The sequence below is a fragment of the Saccopteryx bilineata genome, chromosome 1 (assembly GCF_036850765.1).
Source record: "Saccopteryx bilineata isolate mSacBil1 chromosome 1, mSacBil1_pri_phased_curated, whole genome shotgun sequence".
NCBI classification, from domain to species: Eukaryota; Metazoa; Chordata; class Mammalia; order Chiroptera; family Emballonuridae; genus Saccopteryx; species Saccopteryx bilineata.
The window spans coordinates 320,249,994-320,270,182 of record NC_089490.1 but is presented as its reverse complement, the minus strand read 5'-3'; the positions used below and the strand labels follow the sequence as shown (position 1 = coordinate 320,270,182).

Genomic DNA, 20,189 nt, shown 5'->3' with positions numbered 1-20,189 from the left:
TGATGCAGGTGTGCTTGGGAAACATCAAACCTCTCTCTGCTTGGGTTATAGGGATCAGGTATAGTTATAAAAGTTGTCTGACAAAATAGAGTAGGAAAGTTTACAGAAAGTCCAAACGAGAAAGCAGAGTTTAAGGTTGCTTTTGCATCTGACCACTTGTATGAGTATTTTTGGCATGACTACAAAGAGACTGATTTTGGAAACCAGGCACATAAAATCAGGATCAATATTTGAAGCTCGCTATGGTAGACTATTGAGTGAAAACTTCTAGGCTTGAAGTTGAATCACACAGTGTATAAAAGGCCTATATATCCTGACTATGCCAAGGTCAGTCTTCTTAAAGACCAGGCTATATTGGCTGGAAGACCAATGAGCTACTAAAAACAAAACTCCTATTTGGAGGCAAATTTGAAGGTAAAACACACTAGGTATGCAGCAAATGCTTTCTTTTCTTTTTCTTTTTTTTAAGTGAGAGAGACAAAGAGCAGGACAGATATGGACAGACAGGAAGGGAGAGATATGAGAAGCATCAATTCTTCGTCAGGGCGCCTTAGTTGTTCATTAATTGCTATCTCATATGTGCCTTGACCAGGGGACTCCAGCAGAGCAAGTGACCCCTTGCTCAAGCCAGTGACCTTGGACTCAAGCCAGTGATCTTTGGACTCAAGCCAGCAACCATGAGGTTATATCTATGATTCCATGCTCAAGCCGGTGATCCCACACTCAAGCCAGTGACCTTGGGGTTTTGAACCTGGGTCCTCTGAATCCCAGGCTCATGCTCTATCCACTGTGCCACTGCCTGGTCAGGCATGCAGCAAATGTTTTAATTTTATTTTTGAATATTTCAGAATGGGATGGGAGAAATATACTCCCTGAAATCAGAAGTATATGACTTTGAAAGTGGTTTCTGTCCCTTACTGTGTGACCTTGGGTAAATTTCCTTTACTCTCTGAACCAAAATTTCCTAATTCACAAAGTGAAATATGTCTATTTTCAGGATCAATATTATAGGGATTAATTGATGATAACTGAGCTCAGTGTCTAGGACTAGCATTTAATAACTAAGAGTTCTTTCTTTGTTCCTCTTTCTCCTCCCTTCTAAACTGGCTTAGGTTTTAGACAGCTGTTGTTCTTTTAGATCCTCTATTCTAATATCCATGTGCAGTTTCCTTCAGCACATCTTTCCTGTCATAGCCTGTCCTTTCTTGTGGCATTGACTTTACATCTCCTCTATCACAGTATAAACTTCTTAAATATAAGACATAGATGTCCTGTGTCCCTAATAACCTCTAAGAGTGATCAAGAACTAAATAATACAAGGTAAATGACTCAATGGTCAAAGTCCTAACTAGCACAAAGTAAACCATTTTATAGGTTGATGCCCAAAAATGACAGAGAGAAATAATTCAGTTCAATCTCTTCTCATATTTTCATATTTATTTCTTCAATTGTTTCAAATAGAATATTTGTGGACAAAAAGTCACTTGTATTTTCAGAATTTTTATTTAAAAAAAATCAACCAATGAAGAAAAAACACATTACCCATAGCATATAGATTTCATAAAATTACATTATGTCTTATTTCTTCTTTTAGGTTATAAATTGTACTTTTAACAACTATACTGTATGCCATTTAAAATTTGATTAAATCAAATGAAATACATCTGTATACTCCCACAGTAGGAGAACTACATCATACCCACAGAAAAAAAAGACACAGGGGTCATGCAATACTTTAACACCAGAATTCAAGATACTAAGTAGCAAGGAAGCACAGTGGCATTGCAGGCTGAGGTGAAGTTCAAGAGGCAATAAGGAAAAGAGAGCAGACAATTCAAGATGAATGTAGGGTGATACCAGTACTAAAAGTCTCAGATCATTTCCAAAAAGAAAATGTTTGAACATTTCTGTTGAGACAGAAGTCAGTTTTAAGATGTGATCTATACAAATTTGCAGGTAAGACTGAGACTTAAGTAGGTTAATTAGATTAGGGTCAGACTAAAGATTTCTAAAGAACAAATTGAAAAATAAACTAAGAAGAAATGTTTCAGAAAGCTTAATTCAATGTAATTAGTCCTTAATTCCAATGCTTCATTTTTATCTTGCATGTTTTCCCACATTTGTTTTGCAAATAGTTATGGTACTGGTCATTTACTGGCTATAAGAAAATACAGTTGTTCATATGGAAAATAACAATTAATAAATAATAATACAAGAAGAAACTGTTTCACATACAACTGTAAATCTACTGCCCAGCCCTGTATATGACAGAATTATAATGGAAAAGAGTATTAAATCCCAATCCAGAAAAGAAGTCTGTTTAACTAGATATGACATAATTCTTCTGTTTCCTTTCTAATGAATTATTCAGCACCATGATTTTTTTTCTAGCTCTTGACCATACATAATATCTTAGAGCCGTGAAAGCTAGCCTGTCATAAAGCAGTGTGTGCAGGCTTATAGTGTTAGAAATTTCGCCTTCAACATACAGTATTTCCCTATATATAAGATGCATTTTATGATAAATAAAACTTAAATTCAATAACTTTATATTATACATTTTTTTTCAAATTTCGGGCCCCCAAATTAAGGTGCATCTTATACAATGGGAGCGTCTTATAGATGGGGAAATACTGTAGTAACATGGAAAGGTGGAAGTCTGAGAGACAAAGGAAAAGAATTACTTCCTCTGTAGTGAACACATTCTATATATATATATATATATATATATATATATATATACCTTTAATTTTTTATTAATTTTAATGGGGTGACATTAATCAATCAGGCACATAGGTTCAGAGAAAACATCTCCAGGTTATTTTGACATTAGATTATGTTGCATACCCATCACCCAAAGTTATATAGTCTTCTGTCACCTTCTGTCTGGTTTTCTTTGTGCCCCTCCTTTCCCCCCCCCCCCTCCCTTCCCCTCCCCACCCCCAGTAACCACCACACTCTTGGCCATGTCTCCGAGTCTCATTTTTATGTCCCACCTATGTATGGAATCATATAGTTCTTAGTTTTTTCTGATTTACTTATTTCACTCGGTATAATGTTATCAAGGTCCATCCATGTTGTAAATGATCTGATGTCATCATTTCTTATGGCTAAGTAGTATTCCATAGTATATATGTACCACATCTTTATCCAGTCCTTTATCGAGGGACACTTTGGTTGTTTCCATGTCTTGGCCTCTGTGAACAATGCTGCAATGAACATGGGGCTGCATGTGTCTTTACGTACCAGTGTTTTTAGTTATGGGGGTATATTCCCAGTAGAGGGATTGCTGGGTCATATGATAGTTCTATTTTTAATTTTTTGAAGAACCACCATACTTTATTCCATAGTGGTTATACATTCCCACCAATAGTGGATGAGGGTTTCTTTTTCTCCACAGCCTCTCAACACTTGTTATTACCTGTCTTGTTGATAATAGCTAATCTAATAGGTGTGAGGTGGTATCTCATTATAGGTTTAATTTGCATTTCTGTAATAGCTAGTGAAGATGAACATCTTTTCATATATCTGTTGGCCATTTGTATTTTTTACTGGGAGAAGTGTCTGTTCATGTCCTCTTCCCATTTTTTTATTAGATTGTTTGCTTGTTTGTTATTGACTTTTATGAGTTCTTTGCATATTTTGGATATTAGGCCCTTATCTGTGCTGTTGTTTGAAAATATCATCTCCCATTTAGTTGGCTGTTTTGTTGTCAGTTTCTCTTGCTGTGCAAAAGCTTCTTAGTCTGATGTAGTCCCATTCATTTATCTTTGCCTTCACTTCCCTTGCCTTTGGAGTAAAGCGAACACATTCTTGAACTTGACAAAATTGGAGAAAGTATTGAATAGGTGGTGAGGGGGTGATGAAGAGTAAATGGTCCCTTTGATTTATTTTTATTAAATTACTCGTAAAAATTAACTTCTATGTAAAAGAGACAATCATTTGTCAATCCCAGCTTTTATCATAAAATTAGCATCCCTATACTGGGCAGCTCAACAGAGCACAAAACATGATTGCGCTCCAGGTTTTTTAAAAAGTGCTTTTGGACTTTTATTTATTTATTTATTTATTTATTTATTTATTTATTTATATATTTTTTACAGAGACAGAGCAAAAGCTAGAGAGAGGGATAGACAGACAGGAACAGAGAGAGATGAAAAGCATCAATCATCAGTTTTTTGTTGTGGCACTTTAGTTGTTCATTGATTGCTTTCTCATATGTGCCTTGACAGTGGGCTACAGGAGACCTAGTGACCCCTTGCTCAAGCCAGTGAGCTTGGGTCCAAGCTGATGAGCTTTGCTCAAACCAGTTGAGCCCACTCAAACTGGAGACCTCGGGGGTCTGGAACCTAGGTCCTCTGCATCCCAGCCGGACGCTCTATCCACTGCTCCACTGCCTGGTCAGGCTGAACATATTATTAATATTATAATTATATAATATATGATTCCTAATGTTCTAGTACCTACTGCCTAACAACATGTATCAAGGATAGACTCCCTGCAGCGAAGTGAAATCCAGCTAAGTATTCTGGCATCAAGCTCTTTAGATAACTTGGATGAAAATAACTCAAGGAAATTTTGCAACGCAAATGTTGTGGCTGCAGACATCTCATTGCTTAGCTCGTAAAAGTAGTCCCTCCAAGCCCAAGTTTACTTACCCGCCCCCTACCAAATCCTGGGGCCGAGTCCCGCCCTCCGAGTCCCACGCGGGACCGCTCCATGCGGAGCCGCCCACCACTCCCACTCGACCCGTGGCCCGTCCCCAATGTGGGTGGGGACGCGGCCTCTCACCCTGCGCGGGGCTCTCGCTGGCCAGCACAGAGACCCCTACTCCAGGGACGCCTGTAAGTCACCCCGCCAAAGCCGCCCTCCTGGGATCCCCAGTCTTCCTAGGCCAGGCAGCCCGGGAGGAGCGCGGTACCTGCGACACCGCCCGCGGAGCCCGCTGCGCGCTGCCGGTGTGCGCCCCCCCCCCCCCCCCCCCCCCCCCGTCGGAGTCTGTCCCTGCCGCGGCTGCGCCCGCTGTTTCTCCGTCGAAGGCACTTGGAACAGCAACTGAGAGTCTCTCTCTCTCTCTCTCTCTCTCTCTCTCTCTCAATAAAGGAATTTTTCTCTGTTGTGATTGAAAGTTTTCCCATATATAGAAAGATAGATGAAGAATGCTAGTAACTATAGAAAATAATTGACATCAGGTAAAATTTGAATTTACAAGTTAATATTCTGTAGCCATCCAGGTTCTATAAGAAGAAAAACTAAAACGGCAAACCGCTTGTTCAGTAAATGGACTTGTTGCATTACTTCAACCTGTGCTAATGCTCCAAGGCTTGGAAAAAGAGATGCCTCTTAAGTACCTGACTTCCTGCTAAACAGGTCCCAGGGAGAATCTAGCCACTGTTTTGAAGTGAATAAAACAATAAGATATACTTAGCTTATAAAAGTGTTTTCCATGATCAAAATATCAACAATGATTATATATATGATATTATATACACATGTATATTTACTCTGGAAATGAGAGTTCTATAATAGAATGCTGTGTTCTTCCAAGTACCTATAGTCACATGAAATGATAAAAATTTTTAGTTCAATTAATATTTCCATATGAATTGTGAACTTGTTTAAGTGTATGAGAAATGAAATCATCTTTTTTAATGCTCAAACTCTTACAGCTTACCCACACTGGGTAGAGAAACTTAATGACACTCAGTTAGACAGTGGGAGCCTGCTCCGATGGGAATGCAAGGCTACTGGAAAACCCCGACCCACGTACCGCTGGCTGAAGAATGGAGTGTCCCTCTTAACTCAGGTACTGCTGGTATGGTTGACCTGTCCCTGTGTACTTTTAGCAGGATCTCACATAGGACACACTATCCTCTCTTATTCTTATTGGAATCCATTTCTTACTTATACTTGATACTGTATTTGGAGTGAGAAATACCACAAATAGTTAAACAATTTTTGTTTTAATTACATTACTATTTAAAGTAATATACTGTTCCTTTAAATTTTATCAAATGCTATAAGTTCATAGGAAAATATCAGTGATTATCCTAGACTCATTGCCATTTCTGGCTGACTTGCAGATTTCATCTAGCTTGTTGCTGTCACTGTGCAGATGATGGAGATAACCCCAAGCAGTAAAAAAGTGACTTGCCCAAGATCCTATATTGAATAAGGGACAAGATTGGAATACAATACTAGTCTTTTGTGTCCTGGGCATGCTCTTTCTTATTTTTTTAAGATTTTATTTATTCATTTGAGAGAAGAAAGAGAGAGAGAGAGAAGGGGAGAGGAGCAGGAAGCATCAACTCCCATATGTGCCTTGACCGGGTAAGCCCAGGGTTTTGAACCGGCGACCTCAGTGTTCCAGGTCGAGCCTTTATCCACTGCACCACCACAGGTCAGGCTAGGCATGCTCTTTTTGTGGCTTCCTGCAACCCATAGATATATCTTGTTAGTAAATCCACTGCATGCTTATCAAACAACTTAATATGTACTAGATTTAAAAATAAATCAATTACACTTTAATTTCAGAATAATAGTAATAATTTTAGCAAACTCTTTCCCTTATTTGTGGTCTTGGCAGGAAAGAGGTCAGGGAAAAGAGTTCACTAGTTATGGCCAAAATGAGGGAGGTGTATAACATTGAAATTCTGAATACAGGTTCTGCCCAAGGGTCATTCACCACTTTGGGCTTCAGTTTGCTTCTTTATAAAATGAAGAGATTAGATCAGATCATCCCTACAGTCTCATCCAGCTCCAACATTCCCTTCTTCTAAAATCAGGCCAAAAAAAACCACAATAACACAAAAAGACACATAGAGCTGTTAAAAGGAAATACAGAGTTGTTTAGAAAAACAACAAGAAGTGAGAGTGAAAGGGTGGGAGTCTTGTGGCATTGACTCATTGCCTCTTTCTCTTTGATTCTCCCATGGGTACCAGATAAACCTTGAGAAGAGACTATGCTGATTATATATATTTTCTTCTGCTAGCATCCAAGTAAATCCCATAAATCCCACTGGCAGATAATATATCTGCAAAGTGAATGGGTTTATTTTGAAAACGATGTCAAATTACTTGGCACCACTGTTGATAGATAATCAAAGCACTGCTCAATAACATTTAAAAAATGCTTTGCTTGGCATTAAGTAGACAAGACACCTGGTTGTTTAACAATTTAAGTTTGAAATTTGTTTTGAAATGTGCTCTTGGCCTCATTTTACTTCAATTTGCACATTCTCAGTTTTCTGTCTTCTGTATTGTTTCTTCTGATAATGATGTGTGCCTTTATGACCAATAATTTTATACAGAATTCAGTTACACACATTTTATTTGTGTTATTTTATTGGGAAGTGAGAGAAAAGGCAAACTCCTGACCAGATCAATATAGTAAAGAGGTCATTGTTGTGACCTGAACTATATTTAACCTTGACTCCATGTGCCTGTATCCTCCATCCTTTCTACCATGTGAACCCCTGCCCCTCCTTTGTGAAATGAACTCAAATAAAAGCTTCATCTGCTGATTGTACATCATGAGCTCAACTAGTACACCAAACAAAAGCAGGTCCATTTAAAAACAAAACTAAAAGTAAAATTTGGAAGCATCATGAAAGAAAGATATAGTTATAATTTACGTGAGATGTGCTAACGTAAGATAGTGAACAGTAAATGGTGTTGCTAAGATGTCAAATAATATTTAGCTGCATTAAATGCAGGCTTTTTTTTCCCCCTTGGTCCAGCAGACAGTAACTGTAGAATCTGTATGGCATGTTCACTTTCTATATCTAATTTTTTTTTTGTCCCATTACAGAGTAGGGTTGAGATGGTTAATGGAGTATTGACGATCCACAGTGTGAATCAGTCAGATGCTGGAATGTATCAGTGTTTGGCGGAAAATAAATATGGAGCCATTTACGCAAGTGCTGAGCTGAAAATTCTAGGTATGCAATTTCTAAATAAATAAATAGGAAGAAAGTGTTACTTCTTTCCATGCTCTAATTCTTACTATACTGAAGTTTTATGATGTGGCTGTAAAAACGTATTTTATGGCTTGAAATAAAATACTGTCTTGCTGAAATATGTATATATATTTTAAGCTTTAGGGGACAAGTTTGCATTGGGTATATTTTGTACCGTAACTTTTTTATAAGATTTTTCTAACTTTAGTTTTAATCTTAACATATTTACACAATATGTATTTTCTATGGCATTAAAAAAACATCATATAAGAAATATGTTAACTCTCAAGGAGGAATGTCTTGAGGGGAGAGAATGAAAATGTAGATTTCAAGCAACCCCTCCCCGCTAACCTTCGTAATTCTTCATATTTTTCCTAGCAGCTCCTCCCTATTAGTAGGCATGCAACTTCTGGGAGGCAGGACCCCCAGTAAAGCACCCACCTATTCTGTGACATCACCATTACCATCCTTACAGAAAAAGGAAAGCCTTCCTGAGGCCCAGCACAGTCACCTCCTAGGGTTACACCCTTGATAAGAATGTAACCAGCACAGTAGCACTGCTTCACTGTTTTCTACAGGAAAGCTAAAACCCAGTACAGCAGACAACCCAGATTCAACGACTTGGGCTGCTGGAATGGATTTTACTTTTTCCCACTTTAATGATTTCCCAGCCTTAGAGCCTGGTATGTTTACAATACAAAAAGAGAGATTCAGGGTATCTTAATTCACTGTCACTCAAAAGTGGGCAGGAACCCAATAGTACTTTCTATTTTCCACTTAAAATTCCCAAATCATGATGACATTAAGAGAAACACCCAAAATCTCAGGAATCTGGGAACTTTCCATTTACATATTAGCTAAATATAATGCACCGTAAGTCAACAATTTTAATCATGAATGTTTGAACTTAAAATTTCTCTGCATTATAACTAATTTATTCGAAATAGATACGGGAGTCCATGTTTCAGTCTCCTAAACCTAATCAATAAAATATTAATGTACTCTTTTGTCAGCTCACACTCTTGACAGTTCTGAGTTAAAAAGCTGATTCAGACTTTGAACCTAGTTAATCATTTACTCAGAAGCACTCATTCACTAAACATATTTTCAAAATTACCTTTTGTAAATTCTATCAACAGGCAATCAGAATGTTACCTGCAATTTCCTCCTATGTTTCTTAATTTTTCTTTCAATTTCTTAACCCATCCAAAATGCATATATATCTTTTGTATGTTGCATACATATTATTAATGTTGTGCCCTTCATTATATTGCTATATGATAGAAATAAAATGCTGATGGAATAATCACAAAATTGTCAGATCAATACAATAAATGTCTCAAATACGGTAGACTTGTAGATCTATATTTCAAGTTCTCTTTTAGATTCAAGTTTTCTTAAAGTTTGCTTTGATCTCTGTGTTATGAATTCCTTTAGTCCAGTGACCTCTACCATAGCAGCACAATGAAGTTACCTGGGGAACTGTAATCGAAAGGGTCTTGATAAAAATACAGTAAAAATAATATTAATGAATGATCAGACCTAGAAAAATTGCAAATAAAGAAAACTTCTGATTAAAATTTAAATGATTTCATTACTTAAAAATTTATTTCCATTTCTTAAAAACTGCATTTAATTGTGTATACTGTTAAAGTGAAATATGCATTAGGTAAGACTCACAGATAGGAAATGGATGACAGAATTTTCTTCTCCACGGATGATTTCATTTTTCCAAAGAAAGTTCAAAATAGACTTTCTTTGCTGGCCCCTTCACCTTTTGTCTAGGGCGCTCAGTAGTCTTTTGCAATTAAAGTTGATGATAACCATAATAAACACGATATTATTTTTAAAACAGCCTTTGTCAATGGATTCCACATTACATGAAACCATCACCTTCTAATGAAAATAACAACCAATAAGATAGCTATTAATTAATAGGTTAAATTTTAAGTTAAAACCTTTTTTTTACCTGTGAGGATATTGTATGATTTTATTAAACATGTATATCAGAAGAATTTGCAAATTATTGATGTAACATACATTAGAGATTATTGTCATTGCTACTGGTAGAACTAACATTTTCGTTTTAATAGCTTCAGCTCCTACTTTTGCACTGAATCAACTGATGAAAACCGTAATTGTTACCAAGGGCCGAGAAGTCATCATAGAGTGCAAACCCCAAGGCTCTCCCAAACCAACTATCTCTTGGAAGAAAGGAGACAAAGCAATTAGAGAGAATAAAAGGTTAGACATCTATTTTATAATTCAAACTCTTTACTTCAAACTTTTTTGAGTTGCAGATGATACACACGAAATGTACAAGAATAAGTCTTTCAGTAATTGTGGACAATATTTCATGAACAGATTGAAATATAGTTTTGTCTATATACTGATTAAAAATAATCTCAAGTCCTGATTCAATATAGTGAGACTGCTTTATCTCTGGTGTTTGAAGCACCAATTGGGAATTTTATCAGATTATGAAGAAAGCAAACAGTTTTTGTTAAGTGAGTCATTTTTGGTTTTCATTTTGGGTGTGCAAATTTGGGGATGATTTTAGAGATTTTTAGAGACTGTTCTCATTTCAATGTTAATGTGAAATATAATAAAAACATATTTTGGATCTTTTAGATAATCACTTTATGCCAAATGCTTCCAAGTGAAATTTGTGCCTGTTTGTCTTCCTTTTTGTCTTTAATCATGTTGATACAAAATAGTAGAGGGTTATTTTAGTCACCACAGGCAAAGGAGAAGTGAGCAGAGGAATATATATGATGTGTAAAGACTTGTCTTTGGTAAGTAATGCCAAAGGGCATCACAGAAGTACAAAAGGGAAAAACAGAAGAGAGAATCAAATCGTACCATCATAGTCTATGTATGCCAGGTTCTTAAGGTCTAGTCTCCACCAGTAATTACCATATTGATTTTGCGAATGGTCATTCAGCTTTGACAAAATAATATCCCCCAATATATTAAAATAATGTTGTGTATGTTGTTTTAGAGTGTTTTTCCTTTGATCTATAATGATGGAGTTTATACTTGGTTTTACATTTGTCTGGATTTAAGTAATCATACAGTTAAATAATTTAAGTCAGTATTAGAGGTCCATTTCAATAATTCTTGAAGTTATTTTGGAATATTTTGAAATATTTGAAAAAATTTCTTTAAATATTTTTGTTTGCCATTCAAGTTGGAGAAACACTGATTTAAATTGTCTGTGTCAGATGAAATAATTGGATTCCATTCAGGCCCAGGATCTTTTCTGCCTGGAAGGGATAGTGTCAGATTGACATGGGTCATATAGGCCATATTGTTTTGAAAGAGAATTTATCTTTTAATTTGGGCCAGGGGCCTGGTGGTGGGCAAACTCATACTCTGCAAGATTGGTGTTGCATATGGTTGAATTGCATATAAATGAATTGAATTTCTTTAGCTTATTGCTTATACAAATATAAAAAAGGGCACAAACCTTATTAAAGCAGAAGAAAATTTTTTGTATAGAAAATATCATCTAATAATTATACTGCTTGGTTATTTTTTCTGAATGTATTGAAAATTTCTATAACATCATCAAAGTATATATGCCATTCCATGCAAGCCATTCCATTCAAAAGGTCTATTTGTCGGTGGCACGTGAGCCTTGTCGTATTTATTTCACCATGAAAAGTTCCTCATCAGCTATTCATAGGTACTGAGAGAGGAACAGGATTTTGAGTTTTCTAGGACAACAAAAATAAGTATAAGAAGCTGTTTTATTTTCCAGAAGTTGAAAACAAAGTTGAGAATTTTCCAGTTTTCTTGATCCATTTTATCCCCACTGGTAACCTGTCAGATTAGTGAGACAAACACGCTGGCTGCAAACTCAGGCCACCACTCAGTTTTTCCAGATGTCAACGTTTCTGGTCACTGTGATATTCAGCAAGGAATCTGAAATGTGTGTGAAATATCTGTGTTTTTATTTTTTCAAGTAAAAGCAAGACCTGGCCACATGTGCTTAGTATTTTGCCAACTCATGTATGTATAGATTTATATAGTGTTTTAATTTAATAACTCCAGAGGTATAGTACAATTTTAACACTTAAAAGCAACAGGAGCACTTACAAAATATGGTTTTTATTACTGTATGAGTTGTCATATTATGCAATCCCAGGTTTCAGGAAGAATATAGTCTAATTGTATATAAAAAACATTAAGCAATCAACTATTAAAATAAGAGGCTAAGATTTAAATAACAATAGAATAAATTTCATAAAGCAGAATTGAAGACCTACATAGATATTTGTAAAACTGCGGTCTAAAAATTTAAATGAAAACTTGAAAATTTAAATTTACAATATCTATCCCTACATACTTTAAAGTAGAATCTCAGTTACATATGCAACTTATATTTTTATAGAATTTTAAGATCATTTCTCTCTATTCAAAAGCCCACCAACCATTTGATCAGAGTTTTAAACATAATTTAAGTTGAAATGGAGATGTTAGAAAATTATTAAAGATTTGTAAACTTTGCATATGTATTTCATGTTGGGGATACAGATTTAAATCAAGGTGGATTGTAAAATAAGTATATTACCATTCATTGTAATCTGTATCAAATATGTTTCTCATTCATCCAAACTACAACTAGGAAAAAGAGTTAAGTGAATTAGCCTTGCCCCTCTTTCACAATTTTCACAGTTTTGAAGGTTTCATTCCAGATTAAAGATTGAAACAGCAAATGGCAGTTTTCTATATGGGCAAATAAAAGCTAGTATTATATTTGGGAAAAGAAGTGAAAGTAACAATGTATTATAAGGAAAACATTTACATGTGAGAAATAACAGCATTTCAAAGCAAAATTATGTTAGGATCAAAGCCATAAAAATATAATGAAATATTTTAATTGTAGGAAAATATTATCTAATCATCTGAAAACATATCAGAAACTCAAAAACTGAATTTGAATCTAGAGTTAATCGCAATTTGACACTAAATTGTAAATACAATGTTGTAACACCTGAAAATTAATACTAAATCATTAGTTTTATCCACAGAGTGCCGAATAACTCTGGTTTATGCCTTTCTACCAAAGGGTTGAATCTTTCAGGTTTTTTCTTGTTTTGTTTTGGGGAAGTTCTTCAAAACGCAGTTTGTGTGTTTATCTGTTTCACTAAAGAAATAGATCATTATACTAAAGTTTAAAATTCGATAAGGAGTAACATAATATGACTTTTAGGAAAAGTTTGATTAACAGAATAGTTGACTCCTTACATATTACAAAGTATTTCATTCATTTGGCCCCAAATGATACATTGAAAGTATATAGGAAAATACTGAGTTATTAGTTGTTTGTTGTTTATATAAGAATGGTTGTTTATATTGCAGAATTTCAATATGAACTGGTGCTCAAACAGCAAATCATATTAATAATAATGATGACCATTTTAAAGTGTATAGTAATTAGGCCTGGCCTATGGTGGCGCAGTGGATAAAGCATAGACCTGGAACACTGAGGTCGCTGGTTCAAAACCCTGGGCTTACCTGGTCAAGGCACATATAGGAGTTGATGCTTCCTGCTCATCCCACTATCTCTTTCCCTTTTCTGTCTTTCTCTCTCTCTTCTCTAAAATGAATAAAATATTAAAAATAAATAAAGTGTATAGCATTTATAATTTACAAAGTACTTTAACATTGTGGATGACAATAGCACCCAGTGCATAACAGAACTTGATTGCCCTGATTATGCCGAAATTTCAACAAGGTACTTTATTTCCTTATTTGTAAAATTAAAATCTTAAAATGTAATCTCATTGTGTTGTGAGAATTGAATGAAATTTTGTACCTAAAATACACTAGCTGGTGTACAGGCAGTGCCTGGGTTACGAATGATTTAGATTCTGTAGGTATGTTCTTAAATTGAATTTGTATGTAAGTTGGATTAGTTACATTAACCTATTAAATGCAACTTAGACAGATGTTTGTCTTAACATAGTATTTATTTTTACCTTTCTGTATATCTAAAACTTAAACATTTTTAAATATAACCTTAAACAATCTTGGATGATGCAGAAGATAATAAACTTGCTAGAGAGGATGGGACTGGTGTTAGAGAGTCAGGGTTTGATTCTGCTGCTGAAATCAATTTCTTGAAGTGGGTGACAAGGGAGATTTGTACAGAGCTTTACTTTTTCTCATCATAAATGGCCCTGTAGCATCTCAGCCCTTCGGTAACTGTACAATAAACTTGGGTGAATCTCTATCAGTATCTTGCTCCTCTAACTTTGCCATTCCTGCTTCAATGAGATGAAATGCATCAGCTAACTCATTTGCAGAAAACTTTTTTGGTTCTGGAGTTTCTAGGTCCCTATTTTCTTTCCTAAATGCTATCATCTGCTGCTCTAGTTCCATAAGGTTTTCAATAGTTAGTTCTTTGCCCTGGGAGTAAAGTAACTCTTTGATATCATTTTCACTGATGTCCAATGCAGTTGACCAATAGCCCTTATGGCACTTCATTTGTAAGCACGAATTACTCGTAAGTGGGATGTTTGTAACTCTGGGACTTACTGTATAGCATTTAATAAGTGTTCAATGAATGTTCCATGTGTGATAATGATGGCACTGCTGCTTATAATGGTAGTGGCGGTGATGATAATGGTATCATTTGAACATTTGAATCATTGAATAATGGTATCGATTTTTATCAATAGTTCTGGAATTTTTTATCACACTTTTTTTTCTTTAGTAATTAAAGGGAAAGATACTTAAGAAATAAGTTATTATCTGGGGTTAAAGGAATCTTTTAGGTAGGTCCTTAGTGTGATAATTTTGTTATTCATAAATGTCTCTTAATTGGCATTCTTTGTCCATCAGAGCCCCAAACTTCCACTTTACCATCTGTCCCTGGAATGACCATTCTCATCAACCTTACTTACTTCTAGTTCAGTATCTTTGAGATAGTTTCTGTATTAACATGCAGACTGAATATTTATTTGTTCCATGATCAGCTTTATAAGTAATGCACAGACAGGTGAATATACCAAGGGAGTTAATGGAAATAGAACAAAAGCCTTTTAAAGATATTTTTTACTTTCTTTTTTTTTCTCTCTTCTGTTTCTTTTAAGAAGTCTCCAGTTTTTTTCCGACCAGCACATAGCCAGTTGGGCTCCTTTATCAATCATGTCCGTTTTAATACTGAAACTTATATGTGCCAAGAGTACTAAGACGTGAAATGTTCCGTTGGGATTTTCTCCTCTAGTATGCTTTCATTCGGAATGTTCTGCTCATCAAACTCATATTGGATTTTCACTTCAGCTCATTATTTCCATTACTTGGCCATTAACTTTTGTTAAAATATAATCACCCAGAAGCACTCCAGCAGTGCACAGATATTAAGCCTTCATTATTTCATGTTCAATTTTCTTTACTCTTAGTGGACAAATACAGTGTTGGCTAAAATAAAGAGCATGGAGTTTTGGTAAAAGCCACAGTTTATTTCATTTTACTTCTGTCTGCACATGTATAAACTGTTATTGAACCCTACAGAATATGCCATATATGTTTAAAAATTATTCACAGTTATTGAAATTTCAAACTAGCTTAAGTACCGGTTTTCATTTCTAGGCAGAGGAAGGAGCAGGGTACCAGCAGAGATAATGGAGTATAATTCAGACAGGTGCTAAAGAAACCCTGCATCCAAAAAAAATAAAAATTATCCTATGGAGGGGCCATATTATAGTGTAATTTTCCTTTATGGGACTGTAAGCTATGCAAAGACTTGTCCAACATCCTTTGTAATATTTCCCTGCTCACCAAAGGAGCTTCAGAATAGCGAAGTTTTCTACTTACTCATTTAACACGCATAGAAAATTGCACTTGAAATACCCATTAGTTGACTTCTAGTGGGAATTCATGTTGTGTTCATTAGGCAGCAATGATCAGGCTCACATACTGACTCATAGACATATGGAAAAATATATATTCTTGGTGTAAGCCCTAAAGGACACTGTTACTAAGGGGAAAACTGAGTCTTCTTTATTTTTCTAAGGAAGAGAAGGAATTCATGAGTATAATTAGGGTCTTGTTTCTGTCCCTTTGTTTCAACCTACATGCTGTGTTTGCTAATGAACAAGCTGTTTTGTTGCTTCCTCTGTGACGATGTCTTTTATATATTAAGAACATAAAACAATGTAGACCCTAGGTATTATGGGGTTTTTTTTTTTAGTATTTAAGGAATTTTATAATGAGGGAAAATGAACATTCATATATCTGTAGACTTTCTTTATAAATTAAAATCTATGCTTTCAAAGGAAATAAAATGATCAGAATGGCATTAGTTGTTATGACAGCTGACTATATAAGATTTAATACCTATGAACTGTTTACATTATTTGATGTGTTGTCACTCAGAGATGGTGGCTCGCTGTTCTATAGGTCCACCAGTTTAAAGAGATGAGGATAAAAAGGCCTCACATTTGTTACAGTGGGATTAGGATGCTGACTTCCTGTTTTCAATGAAAACTAACTGCACAAAGCTCTGCCTGAGTAGCCTTCACCAACTTCGCTTTAAAATAATAGTAAAAAACAGTAGAAAAATAAAGCAAAGTCATAACAGCATTGGTTATTAATGAATGTAAATAAAAAAAGTACTTGGTCTATAGGAGAAATCACCCCTTTCAGTAAAAATAGGCTCAGTTAAGAAATTATCAATGTCTTGTTTAAACCTATACCTGTAAACTATATCTAATTGAAGATAAGAAGCCAGTAGAAAGAATCTTCCACTAACCTCTACTTTATGCCCATACCTGCTACAGTCAGAAGTCGGGCCTCACTACAATGGTTGACTTGAATTCCTCTACTACATGGAAGTGACTCTAAGGTTAGTAAGATGTTGTCACTCTCTCTACTTTATCACTAATCCAAAATAAGTTTTGAGATTTTGATTATAGCAATAGGATGAGAGAAGACATAAATCCTAGGATTTCAAGTGGTTAATAAATAATTTCACTAAATAATAATATAGAGGAAGAATAGTAAAATCCACAAATTCTGAAAATTATTTAATTTCATGCACTGCTTCTAAGAAAAGAAGGAATATAAATTATTTCAAAATTTTCAGGGTTCAGTTTATGTCTACCTGCTTATAAGAATGAGAGAATAGTAATCAACAAATAATTTGCCTTTCTCCTACCCCAGAAACACCTTCCAATGTATGCTAACTTCAAACTAAACTGGACCCCCACAGTTTCCCAAAATATGGTCATTTTCTCACAATGTATGTAACCTTTACTCAAACTTTCCCCTCTTCTCTCCTCCCCTTCCTATAGCATTCTGCTTGACCTCAGTAAAATTTGAAATACTAACCCAAATGAAAGTACTCTTTTATCATGCTTTCTCACCTTTGGAAACAGATAAAATTATCAAGAAGCTGCAGTTAGTAGGAAGTTACATGAATGAGTTAACTTCTGAGTTTCAATTTAGTTCTCAGTATGTGCCAATTCAATGCTTTCTGAGTTAGATATTGTCATGCTGATATACAAATTTTAAAATTTAAACTCAGTGGGATTAAGTGACTTATTAAACATCATCCATCCCAAAGCTGAGCTTTAAAAAACTACATCTGGTGCTAGTCAATGATTCTATGATAACCTTACACTGGAATCGTTTCATGATGTTGCATTTCAATCTACATGGAGAATAGTGATGGGATTCCTTCTTAATGTCTATGATGTTTCTGTAAGGATCCGGTCACAGTCTATACCCAAAAGCTTCATGACCAACTTTATAGGCAGCTCTCTCTCAATTTCTCTCTTTTCACACACACACACATGCACACACACACACACGCATGCAACCACACACCTCAAATATGATCAGAAAATCCTCTTAATAAGGGATTTAATTTGAATCTATTTTTTCCTCCAACAGTCACGGAGCCAAACTGAAAACTAAGTAACACAGTGGCCAAGATTTCATCTTGCCTTTATTTTTGTCCTTCTTTATCTTACTTTATGGTAAACTGGACCACATCAGCATTGAGTGACAATCCAATTATAAGAAATACTTATTGTTCTTCCTTTTCAGCGACACATTGATCAGTTGATGTTGTATGCAAAATAATTCCAAAGATGCATTATTGTGATGCTTCTGGACTATGCTTTAATATTTTTGCCATTGTAAAGCTACACTTTTTTAAATGGTAGTCAATGTTTTAAACTTGCTCTCTCTCAGATAATAAACAACCCAAAGTAATTCAAATTTATTGAGTAACAATGTGTTCAAACTATGCAAAATATTCTAATGCAAATGGAGAAAAATATTAATTCTCAAATTTTCTTATGATTTCACTTTCCAGATAAATTTTAGGAAATATAACAGTGATCACAAATCTTCAAATTAATAATATCCATTTAAACACATAAGAATTCATGTGAAAAAAAAACCCTCAAATTATTTGCTCCTATATTTTCAAAATTTAAGGTCACAAAAAAACCTAAAGGTTCCTCTTCAAAGGTCTTCAAACTTTTTTTATCCTGATCTCACCATCATTTTGTCTGTCGTTTCTACTTATGTTTTTTAATTGTTAAATATAACAAAACATGCGTCAACTCCCAAGGGGAGATAATAGTGAGGAAATTCGTTACTTTAAGCTGTAAATGACAACAGAATAATTCTGACTCTGTTGTGCTATGAACACCTCCAGTTTGTGGCTTTACATCTCTAACTAATTACCAGTTTAGTAAACAGTTCATAAATTCTACTTCTAATTATGGTTCATTTACCCCAGTTACTATAAATTGCTACACTAGTTGCCTGGCTATGCTCTTCACATCGGCAAGACTTGAACAAGCCATTAGTTGTTTAAAGGCTTTTCTTTTCCAAAAGCCCCCCAGACTACAACTTTCAGCTTAATTTGTCCTTAATACAAACAACATCTAAAATACTTGGGAATTTAAGCATCTAAGTACATGCTACTGACTGATCCTACTATCTCCCCAAGTGACTCTTCGGTGAATATACAACAGTGAAAAAAGAAGATTCTGAAGATGTTTAGAAAAAAAGTATTTTGCAGCAGAGATTTTTAGTTTCCTTTGAGAGTTACATAGTCACTTCCTTTTAGTCTTTGCATAAATCACAATCTAATTTAACTGTGGCTTATTCATAATGGGAATTAGATAGCTGGTTACAAATTAGGGCATAGACCAGAATGATAACCTTGACAACAATGAAAAACAACCTGCAGATCATTTCCATAAAAGATAACTTAAACAGATTTTACCATTAACATGTTTCCTTCTCTTTACTTAAATAACAAAGTTATTTATGAAAAAAAAAGAGGTAGCTAGGTCAATAAATGATACATAAATACATTTTAAGTTGACCACTAGGTTATTTAGTTGTATCTGGAGGTTTCAGGGTACCAATTTATTTTTGTTTTTCTCTTTCTAATTGTACATAGTAGCTCCACTTCTCCTCTCCTTAATACCATATTTATAAATACTGTCCTTTTCAGTGAAACTCATTTCAGTGAAATCAAAATGTAATTCAACATATGTATACAATGTATGTTAGAGACTATTCCAGTTCATTACAAAATAAGTAAAGGAAAACCTTATCCCCCAAAGAGTAATTGTCAAATAGGCAATAAAACTACTACGTAGATAATTATAACAGGATATTTAAGGTAATAATAATATAAGATTATTCATGCAAGATAGTTAATAAATATTATGTAGTTATTAACAGGATAGTTACAATAACAATAATAATTGTCATTTATTGAATATTGGCTATTTTATATATGCACATTTTAATCCTAAAAATAAGGTAGTATTGCAAGAAAGCTATAAATAACCTGTTTTAAATAAAGTAATTGGGTCACATAGAGATTGCCTAAGCTCACACATAGCAAGTCACAGAGCCAGAGAGAGTTCAGTTCACTTTGGATATCAAATAGTCCTTGGTCTATTCCACTACATAAAAAATTTTGAGAGCTAAGTAGAGGGGAAAACAAAATCTCAATGGAAGATAAGGGAAAACTTTTTGTATGAATTGCAATTTGAAATGGCTCTTGAATAGGATTTTGAAACATGGAGATAGAATGTGTTTTAGAAAGCAAGTTCAGAGTTTGCAAAAGCGTAGTCCATGAATCCAGGAGACTCTCATAAAAAACAAATACTATTATTTGGCCATAGTATATATTATGTGTAAAAATGGAAATAAGCTGGAGAGATTCAATGGCTGAGGACAAAT

General features: G+C 34.8%; 1 protein-coding gene across 2 annotated transcripts in view; it reads left to right on the top strand.

Moving 5' to 3' along the window:
• The window catches only part of CNTN5 (contactin 5), a 1,332,234-nt gene that overhangs the window by 1,007,298 nt on the left and 304,747 nt on the right, over positions 1 to 20,189 (top strand). For both annotated transcript variants that reach the window (XM_066253673.1, XM_066253671.1), the window contains 3 exons: positions 5,670 to 5,806; positions 7,811 to 7,940; positions 10,052 to 10,202. In XM_066253673.1, coding sequence (XP_066109770.1) covers positions 5,670 to 5,806; positions 7,811 to 7,940; positions 10,052 to 10,202 — 418 coding nt within the window. The remainder of the gene's footprint in view (positions 1 to 5,669; positions 5,807 to 7,810; positions 7,941 to 10,051; positions 10,203 to 20,189) is intronic.